The sequence below is a fragment of the Labeo rohita genome, chromosome 14 (genome assembly GCF_022985175.1).
Source record: "Labeo rohita strain BAU-BD-2019 chromosome 14, IGBB_LRoh.1.0, whole genome shotgun sequence".
Lineage (NCBI taxonomy): Eukaryota > Metazoa > Chordata > Actinopteri > Cypriniformes > Cyprinidae > Labeo > Labeo rohita.
The window spans coordinates 10,161,882-10,188,871 of NC_066882.1; the positions used below are offsets into that span (position 1 = coordinate 10,161,882).

At 38.9% G+C, this 26,990-nt stretch overlaps 1 protein-coding gene across 6 annotated transcripts in view; it reads right to left on the reverse strand.

The window, feature by feature from the left end:
- Positions 1–141: 141 nt before the first annotated feature.
- afap1l1a (actin filament associated protein 1-like 1a) overlaps positions 142–26,990 on the reverse strand; it is a 42,060-nt gene continuing 15,211 nt past the window's right edge. For 3 of the 6 annotated variants that reach the window (XM_051128195.1, XM_051128196.1, XM_051128197.1), the window contains 17 exons: positions 13,885–14,010; positions 13,352–13,435; positions 13,170–13,258; positions 12,490–12,601; positions 10,487–10,585; positions 10,197–10,405; positions 9,924–10,103; positions 9,636–9,719; positions 8,741–8,819; positions 6,535–6,684; positions 6,150–6,361; positions 5,800–5,945; positions 5,652–5,709; positions 3,813–3,924; positions 3,326–3,493; positions 1,080–1,459; positions 142–861 (listed from right to left, as the gene is read on the reverse strand). In XM_051128195.1, the coding sequence (XP_050984152.1) occupies positions 835–861; positions 1,080–1,459; positions 3,326–3,493; positions 3,813–3,924; positions 5,652–5,709; positions 5,800–5,945; positions 6,150–6,361; positions 6,535–6,684; positions 8,741–8,819; positions 9,636–9,719; positions 9,924–10,103; positions 10,197–10,405; positions 10,487–10,585; positions 12,490–12,601; positions 13,170–13,258; positions 13,352–13,435; positions 13,885–14,010 (2,315 nt within the window). In that variant the 3' untranslated portion in view covers positions 142–834. Of the gene's footprint in view, positions 862–1,079; positions 1,460–3,325; positions 3,494–3,812; positions 3,925–5,651; positions 5,710–5,799; positions 5,946–6,149; positions 6,362–6,534; positions 6,685–8,740; positions 8,820–9,635; positions 9,720–9,923; positions 10,104–10,196; positions 10,406–10,486; positions 10,586–12,489; positions 12,602–13,169; positions 13,259–13,351; positions 13,436–13,884; positions 14,011–20,574; positions 20,808–26,990 lie in introns of those variants that run through there. The other 3 variants (XM_051128199.1, XM_051128198.1, XM_051128193.1) reach the window with 3 other exon arrangements.

A 26,990-nucleotide genomic window follows, 5' to 3' on the forward strand; every position in this document is an offset into this window, starting at 1 on the left:
CATGTGTGTTTGATTAGGGTTGGAACTAAACTCTGCCGGAAGGTAGATCTTCAGGAACAGGGTTGGGCACCCCTGGTATAAAGTCCTATGTTGATTCTGACTCATAATTCCCATGCAAGTGCATCGCAAAGGAGCAAAATATACTTTTATGTTTTTCCTTTATTAAAAGAATATTCCCATCTCCATGTCTAAAGACATTTAAAGTGCAAATGTTACTCACATTGAAAGGTGGTAAAGAAATTGGCAGGGAAAAACAAAAGGTTACAAACAGAAATATCAGTTAGACACAATGAGACTAGACTTAAAAAAAAAAAATGTTAAAATTATTTACAATTGTCATATGTACAGCATTATTAGCACCACATGGTTAAGAGCAGGAGTTACCCCAGAAGTATTATATGAAGCAATGGAGTAAAGAAAAAACACTTTGTACAAATCAATCATCATGCCTCTCTTAAAATACTATTTTTAAAGTGGATTGTCTCAAACATGCATTTCCATCTTCTTCCTATACAACCTACCCACAATTCTTTCTTGCACTTTCAACGGACAAACTGTTTTCTCGTACCGTCTCAATCCTTCAATATTTTGTGCTGGTAATATGGAACTTCACAAGACATCCTGAAGAGGACATCATCATTTGACTGCAAAGTATTATAACAGAGCTGCTGCTTTGTCATTCTCACCCCATTATTAAGTTAGAAAAGTGGCAGTCTCATAGTCAAAAGATTTGCATATACAGCAGTCTGTTGGAGAAGGGTGGTTGACAAAATCCTCATGTTAACCTTGACATGGCACAAAGATTTAAGTCTGTAGGTTTTCCTGATCAGCAGTTTAAGTCCCCTTCTTGGATTCCCATTCCTGGGTAAAAACAAAGCATCAGGTTTAAGTTACAAGTGCACACACACACCTATTCTGCAACATATAAGATCTTAAAAGCAGGACACCAAACTGATCAATGAAACTCATTAGAAATGGGCTGAATGTTTTAATGTGATCTCTATTGATGCAGCAAGCTGTTTGCATTATCTGTCTTTTGATACATTGCACTGGATAATGTTGTGAATGCTGATGTTTACCTTGGCTTTCTGCATAACATTTCCCTTCGTGGATGCATAGATGGAGGGGGGCCGCTTACGAATTTCAGAGGCGCAGTTCACAGGGAGATACGACTCAATATACTGAGTCTCCGTCTTTTGAGTCTGTAAGGTAAATCGGTTCAATATATAACAATTTTGACGAACTATTAATTCTAAAAATTGCTTATTAGGTCTAGTCAGTACCTTGTTTGTAGGTTTAGACTCAACAGGGGCACCCAGTTCTCCACCAGCCAAAGATTTCTTCAGGTTCTCCTTCACCTGTGTGAGCTTGAGCTCTAGGTCCACACGCTCTCCCTCTTTCACTCGACAGCTGTCCTCTAACTGGGTCACACGCTCCTCTAAAACCAACTTCTGCTTATCTGCACAACATGTACATAGTTTAATTTACACATGAATTTCTGGCAGATCCATAATGACCATATAAACAAAGAAATTATGTCAGCATAAGTTTAGGACACTAGTTAAAGGATTAGCTTGCTTCCAGAATAAAAATCTCCTGGTAATTTACTCACCTCCATGACATCCAAGCTGTTCATGTCTTTCAGTCAAAAAGAAATTAAGGTTTTTGAGGAAACTTTCCAGGATTTTTCTCCATATAGTGGACTTCAATGGTGGCCAAAGTGTTGAAGGTCCAACTTGCAGTTTTAATGCAGCTGCAAAGGGCTTTACACAATCCCAGCTGAGGTATAAGAGTCTAATCTGGCAAATAATCTGGCCTGTCTTCACGCATTACGAAAAAGTCTGTTTAAACACGTGTTTAGTTCTTTGTCTGTGTACTTCGGTTTAAAAAAGTAGTGTAGGGTGAAAAACATCTCATTTTCCCCACAACTTCAAAATCGTCCCGACATCGTTGTTGTTCAAGTGCATAGCACTGAAACCCAATTGTAATTGTTAGAATGGTGACAGATCAGCAATCTCCATGTAAAACTGATTGTGCAGACCAAACTGTAAGTCGTACAGACTTGAAACTTGGAGGAATGGTACTACTCTCACCTCTCTGAGATATCTTGGCAAACTCAGAACACTTATGTAAGAGCTCAATCTTAAATCACATTGGCTTTAACGGCGCAACCATATAGAGGACGATATCGCATTTTTCAAGTGCATAAACGATTGTACGTTACACGGTTTTTCTCACATACACACGATATTTATATCATACGATAGAATCCCTCATTCTGGACAGCTTTGCCTCTATAACCACTGCTGTCAGTCAAATCATTTATTAAATGATTGAGAAGATCAAAAACCTACTTTTGCGAACTAGTCCTAGGTTTTTCACTCAGTCTAGAAAAAAGCACTGCAGTGCAATTTTCTAGACTCTCTAGGCCAATAATTATCAAAAAAAAAAAAAAAAAAAAAGTTAAAATTTACCCTTTGGGAAGCGAAAACGGGGTAGTTTAGAAAAGAGGCCTGTCCAAATTTACCCGAAATCCTATAAAGCCAAAAGGAAAACTCAAAACTTCAAGAATCCTGCTAAGCATATATGACAGGTGATTCTAAACACGCAAAGTTTTAAGGAGATCGGACCACAGCTTGTGCTATAACAGTCATAAATGTTAAAAAACATAACATTTCTATGGTTCTCTTTGGGTCGATACTTCTGCCTACATTACGCATGCGTAATCTCGAATTACGTAATGTGCACTGCAGAGCTATTGCAAGACAAACATTTGTGAATAAAAAGTATAGACATTTTTTTTTATTTATTAATTTTTTTTTTTTGTAAATGACCGGCCTTTTTGGTAGATAAGACCAGTATTTCTTAGCTTAGATCGTGTAGAGCCCTTTGAAGCTGCATTGAAACTGCAATTTGGACCTTCAACCTGTTGGCCACAGTTTAAGTCTACTATGTGGAGAAAAATTCTGGAAAAAAACACTTAATTTCTTTCCGGCTGAAGAAAGAAAGACATCCTGACATGAACATCTTGGATGACATAGGGGTAAATAAATGACCTTTAGGTAGGCCTGGTACACACAAAAGGTTGTGATTTTTCACATTAAATCTGATATACAATTATTATTATTATTATTATTACTAAAATATTAAAATAATAAATATTTTAAATACAAATGGACATATAGAAATACAAGGGCATTTATGTGACTGGATTAAAATTTGCAGTAAACTTAAACAAGCCATAAAAAGCCATTTTCCTAGTAAAAATAGTATCATATAGTATAATAGTATCACACTGAATAGGCAGGAAAGGTTGTTTTCTCACCCGTTGCACCTTTCATCTTCTCTTTCGCCTCTCGTTTCTTTTTCCGCAATGAGACTAGTGCACTTCTGATACCGTCTATTTCTTTCTCCAGGTCCTCTTTTTCTTTCAAGTATCGGCGTGCGTCCTCCTGTGCCCGTGTTTTCCCATACCTCCCGTATTGATTTGCGTCTGAAATGTCAAGTAAAGGTTAAAGATCAGACCCTAGAAGTATGTGGGAAGGTGGCAAAGCTCTTAGCACTTCTCTGGTGTGAGAGAATAAGTGTGAAAATGCAGAAAGCTGTAGATCAAACCAAAATGTCTTGTTAAGATCAAGTTACAACATTCTGACTGCTTTTGATGTGACATTTTCAAAATGGCCAAAATAAGGTTGAGCAGTCAGCAGACTACTAATAAAAACTTAAAACCATCATACTCTATATGTTAAAGACACTGCAGCTGTGTTTGTTATAAGCACAGCCAGCACAGTGCAGAGTGTGATGGGACTCACTGGAGCCCTGGCGCTTTAGAGTGATTTGTGGACTGGGCTTTCCTGTGTCACTGCTGGAGAAAGAAGAACGACGTTTCGTTTGCGCTCCTCCTCTCAACCTCTCGTTTTCCTGCTGATGAGAAAAGGTGTATCAGGTTAGATACTGTCTATATCAACTACTGCACTGTATGCTGCTTCATACAGTTCCAATGCTATTTGTGTCCCTCATATTCCCTACACAACAAATGATTAACTTTGACTAGTTGAAAAAAGAAACTTTTTCCATTTTTATTGTGTAACCTGATCACATGATTTGAGGGAAGCACAGATGGAGAACTGAAGCTTCTGTGCGGGTCTCTAAAGGTTCAGCACGGGTTTTACAAGCCACTCAGAGGCCAGAGGCCATGACGAATGAACCTGCTGTAACCCCTGATTACTGCACACAAAGTCATCACACACTTCTCATCTTTCATTAAAGACCAGTCACGGCACACAGACGCACAAAGATACATCTGACCTCTTCTAAAACAAGCTATGGTTGAATCTGAGGTTAACAAAATTGCCATGCTCACAGAGAAGACTCTTCTTAAAACAAAACAAATAAATTAGACAATGATTGTTGTATATATGAGTGTATATATGAGTGTAGTGTATTTCTTTCTACAGTTCTACGGTACTGACCTGAATAAGATATTTCACATAAAAGATGTTTACATATAAGAGAAAATAACAGTTGAATTTATAAAAATGACCCCGTTAAAAGGTTTACATCCCCTTGATTTTTAATACTGTGTTCTTACCTGAATGATCCACATCTGTGTTTTTGTTTAGTGACAGTTGTTCATGAGTCCCTTGTTTGTCCTGAACAGTTAAACTGCCTGCTTTTTTTCTGAAAAATCCTTTAGGTCCCACAAATTATTTGGTTTTCCAGCAGTTTTGTGTATTTGAACCCTTTCCAACAATGACAGTATGATTTTGAGATCCATCTTTTTACACTGAGGACAACTGAAGGACTCATATGCAACTATTAAAGAAGGTTCAAACACTTACTGATGCTCCAGAAGGAAACACGATGCATTAAGCCAGGGGTGAAAACTTTTTGAACTTGAAGATCAGGGTAAATTTATTTTGACTCGCCTCTGTTCAAAAGTTTTCACCCCCTAGCTCTTAATGCATGGTTTTTCCTTCTGGAGCATCAGTGATCATCTGAAACTTCTGTAATAGTTGCATATGAGTCACTGAGTTGTCCTCAGTGTAAAAAGATGGATCTCAAAATCATACAGTCATTGTTGGAAAGAGTTCAAATACACAAAAAATGCTGGAAAACCAAAGAATCTGTGGGACCTGAAGGATTGGAAGAACAGCAGGCAGTTGAAGGGGAATCATGAACAACTTTAACTAAAAAAAAAAAAAAAAAAAAAAAAAAACAGCTGTGGATCATTCAGGTAAAAACTAAATATTAAGAATCAAGCGTATGTAAACTTTTGAACAGGGTCATTTTTATAACCTCATCTATTATTTTCTCTTGTGGACTATATGTAAACATCCTATGAAATTATTATGTGAAATATCTTATTCAGGTCAGTACTAAATAAACAAGAACATGCATTTAGTATGATCCCTCTTATTTTGGTAAAATAATTACATTTTGCAGACTCTGAAAGGGGGATGTAAACTTTTGACCTCAACTGTATGTGCTTCACATTTAAGTCTGTGCACATAAAAAGTGCTTTTTTGTGAAGAATTTTCTTTTGGAGGAAAGTTTGTGAAACACATGGCTTGTAAAAAGTGTCCTCTGAGAAACCACTGTATTACAGTGTAAGCACATGACCAAATGTTTGTTCATCTGCGACCACAAACCTCTATGGCTTCGAAAGGGACCTCATCATACGTTCTTGAATCTGTGGAGGTTGCCCATCTAAATAAACAGGAAAAGAAACAAGAACAGTTAAGCTAGTCAAAATCAACAAGATGACCCAATCTAAAAACTTCTTCATCCTAAACTCACAAGAAAGAGTGACGGGCAGCTGTACGGATGTTGGCAATAGTTTCCACATCTACGTAGTCGTAATGTAGGGACTCTGGGTCAGCAGAGGAACCGGTTTCTGCCAACAGGACTCCCAGCCAGCGGCCCATGTCCTCCGAACAACTCGCCTAACACAACAAACACACACAGGAACAAATATGAGCTACATGCACAAACAGAGCCGGAGACAAAATATACGGTATCACACACAGACATAAACTAAGATTTGGACAGAAAATGTAAAAAAATAATAGGGAGGTAGATCAAAACAAAGATCTACACCCACACAAAAACCAAGACTGAATAGTATACATTCAGTAAACATTCAGTACCTCTAAAGCTGCCAGCTCTGCACCTCCTTTCAGTATCCTTAGGGCAAAGGGGTGTTTGGGTCCAAGGCCTGGGACAACCTCGCATCCCTTCAGAGTCACAGTAGTGTGGGGGACCCGCTGTTCACCTTTCTCATGGTAAAGGTAAAGAGATCCGGCCCGCACACGACACCAGTGTTCCTTCCAGCACTGATTCAACAGCACTCCTACATAACCTGACACACACAGAATTACAGCAATTACTATAGTACGCCCACCTCTGTTTCATGGTGTAGATTTATTCCGCTTCACTGTCTGACATCAAAGGCTAGGAAAGAGAAGTTGAAAATAACAGGTGGAGAGAGTCATGGGTACTGTAATCTGAGAAAGAGAAAGATGGGTCTTTTACCACACCGAGGATCCTGGTCGAGTGACGTGCGGGCGTCTCCTGGCAGTGGAGGCTTTCTTTTGGAGAAACTGATAATTCTTGTGATCTTTCTTCCTGCAGCTCGGCTTACGGTGCCCGTTAGCTCTGACAGTGCACCTCGCTTGGGTTTACCTGTAAACATGCGTTTGATGGTTCAATGAAATAAATGTAAAGATACGTGTGGTCTGCAGAAACACAATCTGCAGAAATTAGGCCAAAGCTAATAAAGACTTTCACTCGTCCAAACAATGATAATCCCAAACAATCCACATCCTGCATAAAGATTTCGTTCTTGTTAACAGAGCACCTGTGACAAAGCACAAGAAAAAAAATGTTGAATAAAGTGTGTGTCTGAGAGAGAGTGAGGGTTTTTTTTTCTCACAATGAAGGAGTCACAATGTGGTTTCTAAGGCTTTCTGAGTTGTGTTATTAATGAGATGTTCTGAATGTTTTTTTTCACATATTACAGTGTGGTTTCTACTGTGTCTTGCATGGTTGCCTGGGTGTTGCTATGCAGTTTCTAATGTGTTATGGGCATTTTTTTTCTCACAATGAGGAGGTCACTACGTGGTTTCTAAGGCTTTCTGTGATGTGTTGTTGATAAGGTGTTCTGAGTGGTTTTTAACAGGTTGCTATGTGGTTTCTAGGGTGTTTTTGATGGTTGCCAGGTTGTTGCTATGCAGTTTATAAGATGTTATGGTTTTTTTTTTTTCTAACAATAAGGGAGCCACTATGTAGTTTTCAAGGCTTTCTGTGTTGTATTACTGATAAGGTGTTTTGAATTTTTTTTACACATTGCTCTGTGGTTTCTAGGGTGTTTTGGATGGTTTCCAGGGTGTTGCTATACAGTTTCTAAGGTGCTATTGGTATTTTTACTCACTGTGAAGTAGTTGCTATGTGGTTTCTAAGGCTTTTTGTGTTGTATTATGTTGTTGATAAGGTGTTCTGAGTGGTTTTTAACAGGTTGTTATGTGGTTTCTAGGGTGTTTTGGATGGTTGTCAGGGTGTTGCTATGCATTTTCTAAGATGTTATGGGTGTTTTTATCTCACAATGAGGACGTCACTACGTGGTTTCTTAGGCTTTCTGTGTTATGTTGTTGATAAGGTGTTCTGAGTGGTTTTTAACAGGTTGTTATGTGGTTTCTAGGGTGTTTTTGATGGTTGCCAGGGTGTTGCTATGCAGTTTGTAAGGTATTATGGGTGTTCTTACTCACAGTAAGGTAGTTGCTATGTGGTTTCTAAGGCTTTCAGAGTTGTGTTTTAACACGTTATGTGGTTTCTAGTGTGTTTTGGAAGGTTGCCAGGGTGTTGCTATGACATTTCTAAGGTGTTATTGTTGTTTTTCTCATAATGAGGGAGTTGCTATGTAGTTTCTGAGTTGTTGTGTTGTTGACAAGGTGTTCTGAGTGGTTTTTCACACATTGCAATGTGGTTTCCAAGGTGTTTTGGATGGTTGCCAGGGGGTTGCAATATAGTTTCTAAGGTGTCATGGATGCTTTTTTCTCACAATGAGGGAGTTGCTATGTAGTTTCTAAGGCTTTCTGATTTGCTGTGTTGTTGATAAGGTGTTCTGAGTGGTTTTTACCACGTTGATATGTGGTTTCTAGGTTGTTTTGGATGGTTGCCAGAGTGTTGCTATGCAGTTTCTGAGGTGTTATTGGTGTTTTTCTCATAATGAGGGAGTTGCTATGTAATTTCTAAGGCGTTCTGAATTGTTGTGTAGTTGATAAAGTGTACTGGGTGTTTTTTCACACATTGCTATGTGGTTTCTAGGGCGTTTTGGGTGGTTTCCAGGGTGTTGCTATGCAGTTTATAGTGTTACTTGTGTTCTTTTCACAGTGAAGGAGTTTTCTGAGTTGTTGTGTAGTTGATAAAGTGCTCTGAATTTCTATGCAGTTTCTGTGTTGTTTTAGGAGTTCCTATGTGGTTTCTAAAGCTTTCTAAGCTGTTGTGTTTATTGATGAGGTGTTCTGAGGGGTTTTTAATAGATCACTATGTGGATGCTAGGGTATTTTAGGTGGTTCCCATGTTGCTACTATGCAGTTGCTGAATATGAGTAATAGTAATGCTTGCCTTTGCAAACACCACTGATAAAGAGAAAGACAGAACAACTGTAAGTCAGATTAAAAAAAGAAAATAAATCAAAGCCAAAAGGTATAATCAGAGAAGAATAAACTGAAGATCTCACCATTTTCCCGTCCATCACGAGCACTTTCTCCACTTGGCATACTGTCAGAGTCTGAGGTTTGCTTCTCTGAAGAACAGCACTACAGGGAAAACATCACAGTCAGATCAAAATAAAAATGGCAAATTTTAACAAAACACACCCTTAACTATTATACGACCAATACTGTACAATAACATATGCAGATTATTGAAAACTAGGTGTAGGAATAGGGTGTCGATGTTCAGACAGGAAACACACTCCCAGCACACTCTACCTTTCACAACCAACTGCTAAATTCAGATCAAATGTGTTTCCTGACATACAAACTTAGACAGATCATAACACTCCCCATGATTTTGCCTCTAAAAACAGGTCCCTTAAACTCAACACATTATATAAAGCTGCTCTGACAGAATTTACCACCCTGAGCTTGACACCTTTTAATTAAAGCAGATGGAGAGTGAGCCCAGAACATTTAAATGCTGTCAGTCTGTTTACACACACAGACCAGCATTCACAGCAGCACTGGGGATGTAATTACGCACAATAACAGAGGACAGACTCGCATCCATTTAAAACAATAATTTATATGCACTACTATTCAAAAGTTTGAGGTCAGTAAAATTGTTTATGTAACATTTATAAACAAAGTCTCTTATGCTCACCAAGGTCGCATTTATTGCATTTAACAGTGTTTTTGTAAGAAAAAGGACATGATGAAGTATTCATCCTACGCTTTATAGGTTTATAGGTTAAGGTTATTTTCCTAACCAGCTCTACTCACAATGAGACCACATTTTACAGAAACAAATCCCCAAAAGTTCCTCTAATCCATCACTGGCACGCTTTATATGTCAGTAATGAAGATGAGATGCACAGGAGTCATGAATAAGATAAATGTGTGCTGGAATCCCACCTTATCCAGTTCAATCTTCCTAGGAATCATGGGAGATGATGGGCTGTCCAACCCATTCCCCTGACCTGTAACATCACGCACCACCTGTAATCACACAAAGATGCAGTACACACACATCAGTGGTTTCCTACAAGTGTAAACATGGTACATCACACAGGGGGTCCCTTTTACAAAAGCTATTTTCCTCTTGTGCAATATTGTTTCTGGCAATAGGATACCTCTATTGTGTGTATGTATAATGGATGGTTATCTAAGTGTGCATGCGAGCGAGTGAGGGACTGTGTTTACTTGGAGCCATTTCTCAGCCTGCTCCTTGCTCTGCACAGCTAACACAAGGGCTTCTCCGCCGGGAAGAGTGAATCGGAGCTCATGCTTCTTCCTCCGGCCGTCTTTGGGCACATAGATGACGGTGCAAAGGCTGAGTGGTATGTCCGTGTAGGGTGACTGGTCTTTAGAGCTTTTATAGCACTATAAAGCAAGATTTAAAGGTTTCTTTATTTCATAATAGCACTAAGAAATATCAAAACTCATTTTTATCCCTCAAGGCTGTTGCCAGCTCACCTGGAGTCTATTCTCGCGGATGACAGTGAGCTGTTTGGCCCACTGGCCAAAGCGTTTCTTCCTCAGCAGGAAGGCACAGATATGGCAGTCTCTTACAGGGGCCATGGAGTTCTCCTCTGAGGGCCATTGGTGCGTCAAACGCTGGCCTTTCTCTTCCTCTTCCTCATCGTATGACTCATAAGAACTGCTTAAGGCATCCGAGTCATTATCTGCAGGAAGAGTAAAGACATACTAATACTACTAATACGAAATGACATCGCTATTTATAGCATCAGGGTTCCCCTGCTTACATGAGTTCTTGCGTCGCCCGTTCACTTGTGTAGTTGGGTAATTGTTCTCAGCGTCTTCGTAATATCCATCTTCAATGGAATTAGGGGGACTGGAACTGCCTGGAGATATAAGAGAGATGCATAATGACATATTGTGTGGCAAAAATATATGCTCTCCTCAATTTTTAGCCAGAGTTCTTTTGACCTGCAATGCAAAGAGAAAAAGGTGGCTTTGTGAAAGGGCTTCAAAATAAAGTAAAAGCTTTTGCCAAAAGGTTGCATTGCAACATGCATGAACTAATTGGCAATGCTCTGTGAAGTGAAATTTAGATGTGTGATTTTCATCTTCTCACTGAATTGCTTGAATGCACTGCAGTTCTTTTAGCAGCATTATTAAACTGCTATTGCTTTATTTGAAGCATAAAAACACTCAACTTTTAACGAGGGTGTTTTCTTTTTATAAACAGACAAAACTTGGACATTTCTATTAATTTAAATTGAAATAAAGTGGTAACTACCATTGTTGTAGTCCTCGAGACCTGACCTGTCTTAAAGGATTAGTTCACTTTTAGAACAAAATAATTTAATCACTTCCATGTCATCCAAGATGTTCATGTCTTTCTTTCTTCAGTCGTAAAGAAATTATGAAAATGACCGATCGTTTCGATAGATATGACCCTTCTTTCTCAGCTGGGATCACTTAGAGCCCTTTGAAGCTGCATTTAAACTGCATTTTGGAAGTTCAAGCTCGCGGGCACCATTGAAGTCCACTATGTGGAGAAAAATCCTGGAATGTTTTCCTCAAAAAACATTATTTTTTCACGATTGAAGAAAGAAAGACATGAACATCTTGGATGACAAGGGGGTAAATTATCTGTAAATTTCCTGTAATTTCCTGTAATGTCCTGTAAGTGAACTAATCCTTTAAAGAGACCAAAACTAACATTTCATGGACATGGACTTGACTCTTAATGGACTCTGTTTCAAAGACACCAAAATTAACATTTCATGCAAGTGGGAAATCCCTCTCTTTGCTGACTGTATCTATATCTACCACCTGTCAACAAAAAATTCAAAATTCGCAGGTGAGTGTTAACCAAACTTATTCACATGAGCGTGTGTTTCCAATCTCCTACATACAGTTGAACTGAAGTCAATAGAACAAAAAGCCTATTTTTGACCTTATTTACTTCCCAGTGCATATTCTAGTTATTATTTTTAAACAATTACAGTCAGAAAAATAAGGTCACTTTGTAAGATTTTAATCAATAGCTATTTAAAAAAGATCTGATGCCCATTTTCCACAAGTTGGTAGGATTCTTTAGGGTCTTCATGGAATGTCTGCAAAATTATTTGGTTAAAATTCCTCAATGGTCATGTAAAAAACACTGTTTTTACCTTGTCAAAAACAGCTCTGATCACAGCAAGCCATTTCGGTCCATGTCTCTTTAAATGAAAATGAGCTTATTTTTACACCCTATTACAAAACACCTGCATTACTTACGAGACATTGTTGTCACTACTGCTGTACGGAGAAATGGCAGACAGTTTACAACTGGCAGAGGTGGAAATATGCAATTACGGGACAGTCCATCAGAGATCGAGGGCGGGGCCAGAGCAGTTTTTTTTAAGTGAATAGATTTTTAACATTGTAGGGTGGTTGTGTCCACACACCGCTTGGACACATTCATATGCACCATGTAAAAGTGAATTTTGCATCTGATGTCCCTTTTAACCACTGTTTTGTAACTTCACAATGTTCACATTTCCACAATCCAGTCAAATCCTTTTTAAATATACTGTTTCATCTGCAGATGTGTCCCATTATGAAAGCAAATAGGTTAAAAACTGCTATTCACTTTGAATTCAAGTGGTTCACGTATATGGGTAGATCTGTCATCAGTGCTCTGACTCTTGGAAGAGCACAAAGTAGTAACATCACTCTCCAAGTTATTTTATCTACAGGAATTTGTATAGACCATGCCATGTTTTCCAAGCAACGGAAATACAGCAACACGACTTACTGCGGCTGGTGATATATTCTGGCATCTTTCCAGGGCTGAGTGGCACGGCCTCTTCATAGTAATCCTCTGGAGGTGGTGTGTTGGGCAGGGGGGGAGGCGAGTCCGCTGTGCTCTGGTCCAAAAAATGTGGCAAACAATGACTTACTCCATCTGTCTGCCCCATCACATTAGTTCTCACTTAACATCTGCTTTTCAGTGAGCCCTCACAATATCGCAAAGCTATGTGGCTCTCTTCCACCACTCGGCAAGTTACCCTAATAACAAATGATATGTGACCGCTGCATCCAATCAAAAGCCAAACCCACATGCCACATGGATGACGGTTGAGAAATACATCAGATACTGGCCATCGAGGACGACTGCTAATAATGGCACACAAACACACTGACACACTCAATGAAAAATCTGACTGCTGGAAGACTGCACTGTCTTAATAACGGATAGGATCTATGGAGACCTCGGTGAAGGTGACGTGACTTTAAGATAACAACCTGGCTCTGAGCATGCAATGCAGCTGGAAAGAGAAGTGCAGGTTTTACTGCAGCATGATTAATCTTTCTGTTGTATCTCACCGTTGCAGAGCACAGCCCTTATTACACACTCACATCAGGGTTAATGATGCACTATAAATTAGTGTAATCAGAGCATTATGGATTAGTCTCTAAAAGAAGATTTCTTACTGGTTTGGGGACAGTGTGGTCGGTGAGTTTTGTCTCTGGCTCTTTCTTCTGATCCTCCATTTCAACTTTCAGTTCCCCGAGGTCACAATCTGTAAAAATGTGAAAACACATTTATGAGTGTAATATTCCAAAACACTGGAGGATGTTGAAAGATGCAAGTCTTGTAGATATTCTCCACTTACCGAACGTATCAAAAAGAGATTCGACAAAGCTGGTTCCATTTCTGTATGCCGAGGTGTTCATGTACATATAGTCTTTTCCAGTGACTGCAAAGAACGAGTATGAGAAAAGAAAGAACGTATGTATGTAGGACAACTGCCAAAAGCTTTTCCAGTCTCATTTAGGAGAAAAACAAGGCCTCATCAAACTGATGTTTATCCCACTGGACTTGTCGCTTTCTGTTCCAAGCGTTGTTTTCTTTGTCTAAATTGTCTCAAGCATATTTTTCCATTAGTTCTTTGTCAGACTGATGTTTAATTTGCAATGCAGTTTTGCTGAACAAAACAGTTTATAGCTCAGTGTGGTGAATCAGATGAGACAAGGGCCTAATAGGCTTATCCAAGGTGGTCTACCAGATCTAACTAAGCTGACCAAGCTTTTTGGAGGGAGGATTGCGTGTTTAATTAGGGTTAGAGTTAAGTTCTGCAAGAAGGTGGCTTTCTGGTAGACCACTAAACCCAGCTTAAACAAGATAATACTGATATTAGGTATTTACCTGAGGGCTGAAGCTGCCTGAGAAGGTTCTTCACGGCTGTTTTCTTCTCTTCTGTAGCACAACTCAGGGTCTCATGGTCCAACAGCTTCAACAGCACATTCAACTCTGTCACCAAGAGCTCCATCGCTGAAGGTCAAAACTCAGGGTTAGAGGTCGATAGAAACCAGACTATACAACTGTCAGTGTTTGTCAAAACAACAGATTAATTAGACCAACCATCAACCTGTCAGCATGAACAAGCAAATGAAAACAAGTGTCAGTTTCAGAGGTTTTTGGTCAATGATTCTTTTTTTCCCCTCATTGTCTTATGTTTTCAGAAATACATAAACTACACATTTTTTTTTTTTTTAATTAAAATTAATTAGGGGCCAAGCACCAAATGTGTGAAGGCAGCTATTGTATCCGTTAGGATACAAGGTTTAGTTTCTTCGCTATTTTTAATAGTTCGTAAAACCTACTTTTTCAAACTGTTTGTTCAGATTTTCACCAAAATTGGCTCAGATCATCTTCAGACCATTCTGGTAAAAAGTTATGGAATTTAAGTAGATTAGTCAAACCATTCTCTAATAACATGTGAACGAATTTGACGAAAAGCATCCAAAAAATGGATGTGAGGCTATGTCTCCGTAACGGTTTGGTGTACTGAAACCAAAATTGGTGTGTGTTATAACAACCATGACCTGAGGCTACCTGCCGAACTCCTCCTAGACCGTTGGTCCAATTTTCACCAGATTTTACTCAGATCATCTTCAGACAATGCTGGCATAAAGTTATGGATTTCATGTCAATATACAAAACATTTTCAATTAACGCATCAATGAATTTGGTGGAAAGATGCCAAACTGCATCTGAGGCTGCATCTCTGCAATGCTTTGACATATTTACATCAAACTTTGCATCTGCCATTGACACCCCACACTGACCACGCCACATAAATTTGGTAACAGCGCCACCTATTGGCCAAAAGTAATAAACAATTTTACAATTTCCAAAAATGCCAATAACTTTTGATTGCATTAGCCTATTGTAATCAAAATATTCCTTGGGTCATGCTGAGAACATAGATACAAATTTTGCCATAGTTGGTTTAACAACTTTTTCGAACTCATCCTAGAACGTTTGTCTCACTTTCATCAAAATCAAGTCGATCTTCTTCAGACTGTGCTGACAAAAATTTACGGATTTCGTGACACCAAACTTTGTTTGTGCCATTGTCACCTCACACTGATCACACCACATCAATTTCGTAACAGCAACACCTACTGGTCAACAGTGATAAATCTTTCAAACATATTACTAGTGACTGTATTTGATTTTTCAGCCATTTTGATTTAAATCATAATTATATCTTTAATTGCTCACTGAAGCAGTTGGTCTAATGCTGCCATCCATGCTGGCATGACTTATCTTGCCTTCTTTGCTTGGCCCTTATATTTGTAATATTTTTTGTAAAAAGTAATTGAGCGCAAATCTATTACATTTGTATTAAAAATTGCATTTTTTAATAACCACATGCAACCCCAAGAACTAAGAACTTTGTGACCCTAACCCTAGATTTTCAAAAGATGTTCCTGTTTCCTTGCACTCACTGACACTTTTTGAGGAGAGGGGATAGTGGGCTTGAGATCAACTCGGGTCTTCATCATTAATCATCTGTCTCGGACTTTCAAAAGCTTGTAAAGCTAAGATGACTGAATCAGAAAGGATTTAGATGCATGGTTCTTTGTAACATTATATTCCACGGAGTGTCTTCAGTATGGACATACATGTCAGCGGACAATATGAGTTATGGGCAGGGGGGACGATGACGGGTCAGCAGAATTATAAATTGGAACAGGTTTGGAGCTCAAAACATCACGCTGGGACTCTCAAGCTCTCTTCCAGGTCTCTGTGGGATGAAAACCGCCCTGCTGGAGAAACCAAAAACCCCTGTGTAGAGTCAAAGACGTACCCCCTGATCTATGGCGAGTTTCCCATCCCACCTAGCAAGCTCACAGAGAGCATCATAGGAGGGGCCAAGCCCAATAAATACATTCAAAGTCTGACATCTAAACTCCCTCAAGACAAGTTAAGACAGTGGGTTAACCTCTGGTCTCTTACGTCTAGATTATGTAGAGAAAAGGACTCAATGACATTACTGTGAGCCTGCGTGTAGAGCTTTAAGCTGAAGGAGGCGGGCTGACGACCATAGAAGATCACAGTGTTACACACCACATTTTCTCTTCCAAACCCATTACTAATGACCCGCTACTACTAATGCTGAGTGTTTGAGTTTAAGCAAATGCAGTGTCAGCAAATGAGTAAAAACATGTAACCAAAAACCTGGACTGCAAGTATGTTTTGAAGGATGAAAAAAACAGCAGGAAACAATAAAAAGCAGATTTGTCAGCGACCCTAGGCAGTGTGTGCCCGAGCAGGAGGTTTGCTGATTTGGAAGGAATCTGTTTTGTTCAAGGAAAGTAATCAAGCCATGTGAACACCTCCTGTCCCAGTGGATATGAGCTCATGGTCAACAGTGCGACCACACTGATCATGAGCAGAAGGCTATAGAGAGAGGGAGTGTGAACAGGGCTGATCATCCATGTCCATCACACAGCTGGACAATCTGGCTTGGATAGAGGGTCAGCTGAGCCAAAGTATCCACCTCAGGGCCTCTGGATTCAATACTGATATTAACAGGTGTGGTGGGTCAAGATTCAGATCAACTTCAGCTGTCAGATACTCCACGAGTAATGTATTAAAATATGGCATTCCTTCAAAAGCAGAGAGAGAAAATGCTGAAGTGACAAAATAACAGAGATGGATGGAAATTCATTTAAATGCAATCTTAGAATGAGCTAATGATATTATATACACTCTCGTTCAAAGGTCTGGGGTCTGCATTTATTTGATCAGAAATACAGAAAAACAGTAATACTGTGAAATATTAGTACAATTTAAAATACCATTTTTTATTTGAATATATTTTAAAATGTAATTTATTCCTGTGATGCAAAGCTGAATTTTCAGCAGCCATTACTTTAGTCTTCAGCGTCACAAGATCCTTCAGAATACGATGAATCAGTGCTCAAGTAACATTTCACACAGATATTTTTAAGTTTTGAATAATTATACACTATATTACAAGACTACATTATTGTGAGCTATAAAATAGATATTATATTATATGCCCTGATTCTCACCCCTGTTCAAATCATCTGTTTTCCAGTAAAAGATAGATCTGTTTTCTGCACATTCATGCTGGTTTACCATGGCTACACTCCAAGTTCAACAATAACCAGCTTAACCAGCATGTTCCCACAATGACCATCTTGGAAGCTGTGTAGGATACCGTGACATAAACATGTTCAGGATTTTTCAAGTATTACAAAAATGTGTGATGGTATGGTTTGAGAAGAGAATTTCAGCCTCTCGGCTCTCTGTATTTTCCGTGCTTCACTCAGTTGTACATAAACGGCCACCACCCTATTCCACATCCCCATGAGAAACCTTAATGAGTGATGTGCTTCTAGTCAGATTGTGCTGTGGTCCAGAAAATGTCAAAACGCTTCAGCATCACATCTCTCCATGGGGAAGGTGAGGAGTTTAAAAGCCACAAAGAAATACAAATACTCTAATTCCCACAAACACATTCTTACACCCACATGTACAGAAATTACTCATCTGAAATTTGGGTCAGCATACCACTGCTTTGACAAGAGTGTTTTTTCTTTCTTCATTGATTCACTACAGTTGCAGAACCTTTGTTATTGACTAATGTACTGCAAAACATCTCACTTCCTTTCATCATGTCCCCAGCTGCCTTACAGGCACTCCCACTGGTGTGTAAGTCTGAGTGTTTCTCTATTCAGACTTGTTGACACAAGGCCCCTGTGATCACAAAAAGGCTGAGTTTAGCTTTGCGCGTTGCCCTTAACATGACCTTCTCCAGGAAAGTCGGCTGGGTAGCAACTAAAGTGGCACAATGTTTGCAAGTGCTACATGTGCCCACTTGCCAAATCATTTGAAGAATTTAGTGGTAAATCCAGCCATTCGAGGCAGTGTGAAGTGTCAGCATAGTAAATGTGTTAGCTGTTCATATAAACTCTTGTGTAAGGCAAGCTGATAATCTAGTAGTAACCAAAATGACACAAAATAGGCTTTATTAAAGCAAAAAAGCACTTACTTATGGGTAGAATTGTATTGTTTATGCTAGTTACCACTAGCTTGATGCTGGTTTACTTATTTTCATCAGCCAGTGAAGACTTACTAGCCCGAATTTTTTTGGTATCACTCTCAGAAAAAAGATACAAAAGTTGTCACTAGGGTGATACACTTTCAAAAAGTACACCTTTGCACCTTATTTACCCCTAAAGGCTGCAAATGAGTACCTTAAAGGTCAATATTAGTACCTAAAGTGTACATATTAGTACCTTAATGGCACATAGTTGTACCTTTGGAAAAGGAACTGCCCCAATGACAGCTTTTGTACCTTTTTTTTCCTGACAGTGATAGTATTTTACGATAAGATTCAATTTGTTAATATTAATACAACGGCTTTGAACTAACAATAAACAATATTTTTGAAACACGATTTGACTTTGGTTTTCTGAAATTTCCAGTGAAGCAAGTTAAAGGGACAGTTCACCCAAAAAACGAAAATTCTGTCATTAATTACTTACCCTTATGTCGTTCCAAACCTATAAGACATTTTTGATGAAGTCCAAGAGCTTTCTGACCCTCCACAGACAGCAACACAACTACCGTGTTCAAAGCCCAGAAAGGTAGTAAGGACATCACTAAAATAGTCCATGTGACCTCAGTGGTTCAACTGTAATAATATGAAGCTACGAGAATACTTTTTGTGTGCAAAAAAAAACAAAAATAATGATTTTATTCAACAATTTTTTCTCATCCATATCAATCTTCGATTTCGACAGGGACAGCCTTACTTATTTGAACCAGAACATACAGATGATGAACTACCTTTCTGGGCTTTGAACGTGGTTGTTTTGTTGCTGTCTACGCAGGGTCAGAAAGCTCTTGGATTTCATCCAAAGATATTCCAAAGATGAACGAAAGTCGGATTTGGAATGAAATGACGGTGAGTAATTAATGATAGAATTTTCATTTTTGGGTGAACTATCCCTTTAAGCAATGCAGTCTTGCTAGTTAAGCCAAGTATAGACACCAACTTCCAAAACATAACATACGCAGCTATTCAAGCTGGGAAACGTGGTAAAATTAGCTAAAAATCAAGTTTAGTTTTAATCAACTAAGATGTCATCAGTTGTTCTACAATCCCAGATAGCACATGTACATCTGCAAGATGTCTGTTAAAGATTGCTTGGTCTGGAAAGCATCTGCTGTGTACAAAAATCTGACAGACGTCTGTAAGATGTAAGTTTTACATACTTTCTAATTCATAAACATCTTAAAGACATCTAATAAATACCTATTTGACGTCTGATAGGAAACGTCCTATAGATGTATTGCAGATGAGCAAACACTCTTAAAAATACGTCTTGCAGATGTAAATGCAGACGTCAAATAGACGTCTCTGTGATGTATGTGTGCTATCAGGGATCACATAGATACGCAAAAACTGCAAAATGATGCTGTAACTGAAAGATATGTGCAGCATTTACTTTGTTTTGGTGTATTTCCCATAAATATCACAAGGGTCAGGTGAGGTTCCAAATAAGATTTGGAAATAATAATGAACCAAAAGTCTTCTGAGGGCCGTTAGGACCAGCTTAAACCAACATGAGCGCAGCGAAGCATATATGATTCCTACAGAGATACACTCTTACATGAGATCAAACACATTTGCGCTTCTCTTTATCTTGAGCTGCACCTGTGGAGGGTCATTTCCAAAGCCAAGCACAACACGGGGCTACATGCCCACTCCCCTCCAGAGAGCCGCACATGTGGCCCTCTCTGATAATACCACATCAAAACAGCATAGTGGGAAAACAGAAATCCACACCAGCACTCAAAGCCGGATCCAGTTAACCTGCAGGTTCTCCTGATGGCAGGGGTGTTTGTTGCTTTCTTTTGGATCGACCCCTGCGAGATGTTTTTTTATCTTTGCGAGATCTCGCTGGCAAATCAGGGTTGATAATCTATTTTTCTTTCTCGCTCACTTTACTGACAACCGTATTGTTTCAACATATGCTAAAAGCCATGTTGAGGAATGTAAAGTTGGTGTTGAAAGCTGTGTTTTTAGAGGACAATGGGGTGTTTTCCCAGAACTGCACCAGTGCTTTAGCACTCAGCACCTCACACATTGCTGCAAAGCAAGGAAACATTCCTCATCTCATTAAAAGTGCAGCCAAAGAGCTTTAAGATGCCTACCAGAGATAGTAATGTATACTCTATTGTGAAAACCACAGCACTTCTTATTTTACAAGCATATTTTGCTTAGACAACAAAACAACACCTGTTTAAACTTGTACAGTTTGAAAGTTATTAGTGTGATGCTACTATAGAGATTTACTCATAAAGCAACACACAAACTCTAAATACAGCTACAAAAACTATTTCATTTATTATGCTTAATTCAAGATGGAACATCTAGATTTAAGTAAAACTAATCAATACGTTTCACCCTCCACGGAAATCATTCAGGCAAATGTGAGAACTCTTCGATAATACAATTATCTAGTTCCCAAGGAAAAAAGACAAACATGCAAGTAACAAAACACCTACCAGAAACAGCTGCTGAGGAGACAGCCAGGCCCACCATCTCTTTTCCTAGATGTGGAAAGTCATACAGTTGTTCCTGAACAAGTCACAGCAATCCAGAACAGTGGAATCAGCTGATAAACTGACTCATTCAAAGGTGCATTTCCTTCACATTTATCACTTTGTTTCCTGCGCTCAGATTAAAAGTGACTGAGGATAGCAGGGGAATTTATCCTCCCTTTCTGGTCTGTTGGTGTGTGTCTGGGGGTGGGGTGCTCACTGATGACTGTGCGTGTGAAGTAAGAGGAGGCACCCAGTCCTGATCTAATCCGGAGGGGTCCTATAGCACCTGGGACAGGCTCTGAGTAAATACACATATCCCTCCCCCACAGGGGAGAGTATGGTGATCAGTCCTCATTGGCTCCTAACATAGTCAAGCCAGTTTATACATATGAATGTCAGCTCTGGAAAATGTCCCCTAAACCAAAGACAACTTCTTAAAAGACAGAATGAAGGTATACTGGCAAATCTTACCACTTAGAAACATGTAAATGAAGTTTTCGTCCTGAAAAGCATTTGCTATTTAAACTGAACTGAATTGATAAAAAAAAATGACCCTGTTCAAAAGTTTACATACTCTTGATTCTTAATACTGTGTTGTTACCTGAATGATCCACAGCTCTGGCTTATTTATTAATTTGTTTTTGTTTAGTGATAGTTGTTTGTGAGTCCCTTATTTGTCCTGAACAGTTAAACTGCCTGCTGTTCTTCAGGTCCCACAAATTCTTTGGTTTTTCAGCATTTTGTGTATTTGTACCCTTTCCAACAATGATTGTATGATTTTGAGATTCATCTTTTCACACTGAGGACAACTGAGGGACTCATATGCAACTATTACAGAAGGTTCAAATGCTTATTGATGCTCTAGAAGGAAAAATTATGCATTAACTGCCATGGGGTGAAAACTTTTGAACGGAATGAAGATGTGTGCATTTTTCTTAATTTGCCTAAATATCATACTCTTATTAAGAATCATCAGAAATACAGAAATTCTCTCATTAAAGACTTCCCTTCAGAAGTTACAGAAGATACTTACATGTTTTCTAGAAAATAAAATAAGTTAAATTTACTCTGATCTTCAAATTCCAAAAGTTTTCACCCCTGGCTCTTTTGCATTGTGTTTCCTTCTGGAGCATCCGTGAGCGTTTGAACCTTCTGTAGTAGTTGCATATGAGTCCCTCTGTAAAAAGATGGATCTCTGTAACTGTATATTATGTTTTTAAGATGAATTAAACTTTTGAATGTCTAAATATTTGTTCAGTGTTTTGGTTTATTTACATTTTAAAATTCCTTAACTGATGTATTAATGCAGAAGCTCTTTAAACTGATATAAAATATTTTAACATTAAAAATGAACACACGTCACCTTCTCATTTGTAATTTATCTTTCCTATGAGCAAACTTGCCTTACGTAATCCCTAAGACACAATCTCTGAGTTGTATCTTTCAATCTGTGCTGTCTGCCCGCAGTGCCTTCCAAGTGTACAGACTGTATCTACTCCCTACGTTATGTTACAGTGCCCCTAGAGACAGTAGTTGCGCACAAAAGAGCCATTCTGCCGGTGTGCTCAAGTGAAGAGGTGGGAGTCTAGTTCTCTTCATTGTGTTCACCCATCCAGAGAGTCGGGTGCCGACATGCACAGACTCACATCAGCATGTTCATGGTGACGTTACCCTAAGTTACAAGCAACCTAAGACCAGTCAGCAGGATCGGACATGCTAAATATCTCAAAAAGCCACTCTCTCTCTCACACACATGTACTGTATGTTTCATCAAACACACACACTTCTGTGCAGATAAGAAGCTCGTATCAGCAGTTCTACCTTCTTGCCAATGAAAGCGGACACTTTCTTTTGTCCATTTCCCAGTTGACGGTTCCTGAGGGCATGTTACGTCTTGCGAGACAGATGAGATGCTGAAGGTTTGTGTAGTTAAACTTTGCAGGCCTGTTGCTAGACAGCCAGGAATTGGAGATAAGAGACAAGAGAAGCCGTTCATCTGCACTTTAAGTGATCAGATACATTCAAACCACAATTACTGCATTTACAGTAAGTGGGCTCATTAAAATAGTTGTGTTGATTCAGCTCTCTATATAATGATCCTTCTCAGCATGTTTTGGTGTTTGCAAAGGCAAGCATCAATACTAATATGAACCCCTTTACACCTGGTATTAACTGGTCAGTGCCAAATAAATGTATAAACATGGGTTAAAATGTGTTGAAATCCAAAACCACTGAAATCAGAGTTGAGTGAGCCAGAAATGCATCACATTTTTAGTCTAAAATCCAAACTGTCAATCATCCACTGTGCTAAAACAAGGTGTTTCCTGTTTGGAAAAGCACATTTACACACATGCACAAAACTTGGAGTAATTTCTTCAGTATAATTGACATCAACAAGCAGTGACAAAGCTTACTGCACTAAAATAGTTGAAATTTAGCTTGAAACATCACATTTGGCTGCTGAGAAATTAGCTTTGCCATCACATGATTAAATTAAAGCTGCAAGCAGAATTGAAAGGGCCCTCGCATATGGGCTCACTGCCATCCAGTGGCTTTCGGAAAACAGCGAACGGTGGGCAATATGCATTTAAAGTGGTAATTATACGAGAAATATATCAAAGTCATTAATATGTGCCAAACTTCCTGCTGTCACCTGCTATGACTACAACTGGATATCATGTCAATGTCTTCAGGCCAAGACTCTTATCAAACATATGAAGTTTGGTGCAGATTAAACATGGAATGTTTGAGTTAGTGTAAAACATGACATTTCCTGTTTCCAGCAGGTGGTGCTGTGATTATAACGGAATACTGGCCTGTTTAAGTTTTCAGGCCAGGACTCTTATCAAAAGTGTAAAGTTTGGGGCAGATCAGACATTGTATGACTGAGTTACAACAACTTCTTTTTCCATGGCGAAACATTGAAGTTTGTCAGGCCGCCACGTACACGCCCTTCAACGAAAACTCACGATATTCACAATTTAACATTGCAAAGGCTTTCAGATTAGACTGTTTAAATACAATGATGATATCATCAAATCTCTAGGAGGAGTTTGTTACAGCATAAAATGTCACTTCCTGTTTCCAGCAGGTGGCGTTATGACTATAACGGAATATGGGCATGGGCATGGGCATGTGTTTAGGACAGGATGGAAAATGGCAAAAGTGGCACAAAACTAGCCAAGAAAATTCAAAATAACAGACTTCCTGTTGCTTTTCGGACTTCGTACCGGGGTTCTTTTTGTAGGTACTGGTGCGTTACATGTGTCTACTAAATTTCTTTTTTTTTTTAACCACTTTTGGTTTGTGTGTGAAATATTTCATGCGTTTCGAGCATGTTTAGGCCCTCAAAATGCAATTTATTTTGGAGAAGAAGAAAAAGAAATTGAGCAATTTCAATAGAGTTCTTTGTAGGGTCCTTTGTTTCATTTTAAAATATATAAATACAATAAAAAACTCTAAACAGTAATAATATTCCACAATATTATTGTTTTCACTGTATTTTTGAACAAATAAATGCAGCCTTGGTGAGCAATATCAACATTTTCTTTAAAAAATAAAAAAATTAAATCTCACTGACCTCACACTGTTGAAAAGTAGTGTTTATTTGGGAAAAAACATTTTTTTTTTTTTTTTACACATTCTTCCTCTTTTAGGTGTTCTATTAACAACAAATTGTAAGATAATCCGCTATATGGATGTTAATTCCAGGTGTGGTATAAATAAATATGGCCAGAAAATGAATTATAACAAATGATAATAAGCAAAACCTTAGCAGCCAACCACACTGGCAACCACCCAAGACACCTTATCATCACAATAGCAACTTTTTCACAGCCAGAATCATGCTGTGAATTTTATTTAACTGACACAAAGTCTTCAGCAGAGTTATGTAGGTTTGTTCTGTCTATCACAAAGACATAGTTTCTCAAGTCAAATCAACATTTTCACTTTAAAACTGTTAAATCAATGCCAGAGTAGATCACATCATTGCTCACACCCAATGACACGGTCTGACAAACCTTCGCAGACGTTCGTCTGGCTGAGATACAAGCGACAACAATACAGTGATGGAGCACTCTGACCTTCGACCTTTCTTAAGACACACACGGAGCCCTTACAGTCACACTGAACACAAATCTGGTTGTAAATACATTAGCCAAAACAAATGTACATAGTACATGCAGGAATACAGCAACAACAACTCCAAGAGCTACATTTCTTCCAATAATAAATAACATTATGAGAAGGCCTCACATTCTCTCAAATATAGCATAACCTCATATCAGATTTCTAAGATGACCCAGACGCAAAATGCTCCCAATAGCAAAAGAGGCCCTTCCAACATAAACCACCCAACTGTCATCAAATACGAATATCCTGTGGAGCAACAGATGTTTGCGCTGTTTCCGGATGTTTTAGTTACCCCACCGATATGATGTGCCGCCCTATGTGACTCAGAGGAGATATGTACTGTGATGTCTTAAATCTAAATCATCAAATCTATCAATTCTTGTTCATAACATAAGAATTCATGATAGTAGACAGGTTGGCACTGGAACGTAAAGGATATCATGAACATCGCTGTGACTCATAAAGGTAAACGAGTGAACGATCTTATCTGGATCTGACTGTACTGATACTAACATCAGGGTACCTAGATGGAGTGAGGACTCAGCGATCCTCTTCTAACCACATTCAGCAATGAACATCTCCCTCAGAATTCCAAACATACTCGGATCATCTGCGTTCAAAGCTCCATGGGAGAAGGGAGCGAGTTCATGCACACATATACTGATGATGTCACACTAGAATTCCCACAATGAGAGATAACAAACACAAAACCTCATTTGTTTGGACACCTTGGAATATTGATGTTTGCACGAGACGCCTCTGGTCTGATGGGACACCGTGGTGGGAAGTACATATTTGGGTGCATGCCACAAATCACAGAGCCTGATAACAACAGTTACAGTGCTTTTCAAATGTTACAGTCGAACATCTGTTAACACATACTAAAATGTTTCTCTCATATTCATTCAAAAGAAAACAAATCATAAGAATCAGAAGAGTGTGAAAGGGGCTATACTGATGAAAGGTATTGGTGGTATTGGAGTGAGATGTGATATTAAATCAAATTCTAAAACAGTTGCTCATCACTATTTGGATTGATATACAATCTTCATATAGTTAGTCATGCAGTTGGATAGTTATTTTCCCACTAAAATGTTTCTTTTTTACAGGGATACTTTAAAGGGGACATAACATACACTGTTTCTGCCAATCTTCAGTTTTTGCCAAGGTTTGGTTCATAACCAGAATACAAATATCCTTGTAATCTACTCACCCCCATGTCATACAAGATGTTTGTGTTGGTCTTTCTTTTTTTTCAAAAAAAAAAAAAAAAAAAAATACAAATTTATATACCTTCAACCACATATGCTTATCTTGCACTAGCTCTGCAATGTGTTGGAAAGGTCATGGGTGGTTTGTTCTTCATCTGAGTACTCCAGTTCAAAAAGGTAGTGTAGGGCGTAAACCTACATCTCATTTTCTCCTCCAACTTCAAAATCATCCAACATAATTGTTTTACCTTTTTTTGTAAAAGGTGTTTGACTTTCTTTGCATGTTCGCTTTTTAAACACTGGGTCGGTACTTCCGCCTACGTCATTTGTGACTTTTGCGTGAAGTTGAGCTAGTGCAAGACGTGCATTTGTGGTTAAAAAGTATTTAAGTTTTTCATTTGTTTTTAGAAAATGACCAATCGTTTTGCTACATTAAGACCCTTATGTAGAGTCATTTGAAGCTGCATTGAAACTACAATTTGGACCTTCATCCCATTGGTTCCCATTGAAGCCCACAATTACCCCTTTTCCACCAAGCCAGTTCGAGCGCTGATTCAGAGCCAGAGCCTAGTTTCAAATCAGTTCTCTGTCTTTCGACACTTTCAAAGTAGCACCAAAACATTTCTGGTCTAGAGGTAAGAACCGCTTGAGACAGGGGCTGGGGGCGGGGTTACCGTGACCAACAAGGCTGGGTTTGGATGCTGATGTAGGTTCACAAAGTCACTGTTAATATTAGGCTTGCTCGTGATGTGTTAGTGCTGCACGGACCGGTCGGTGTGTGCCGTTGAAGCACCGCGAGAGCAATTTAAAGGCTTAAAGAGCTGTCTGCTCTCCAATTGCTCTAATGGTGCTTTGGTGTCATACAACAGTCAGTCTGCAGGGTTGCCAGGTATTCCCAATTGCTATTCAAAAGTAGCCCGATCGCGTTTTGAGGGGGGTCCCCCATTAAAAATCACATTCTGGGGGTAAAATACACATTTTTTCGCAGGGTTTTCCTGGTAAATCCAGGGGCTAAATATTATGTTATTGGGG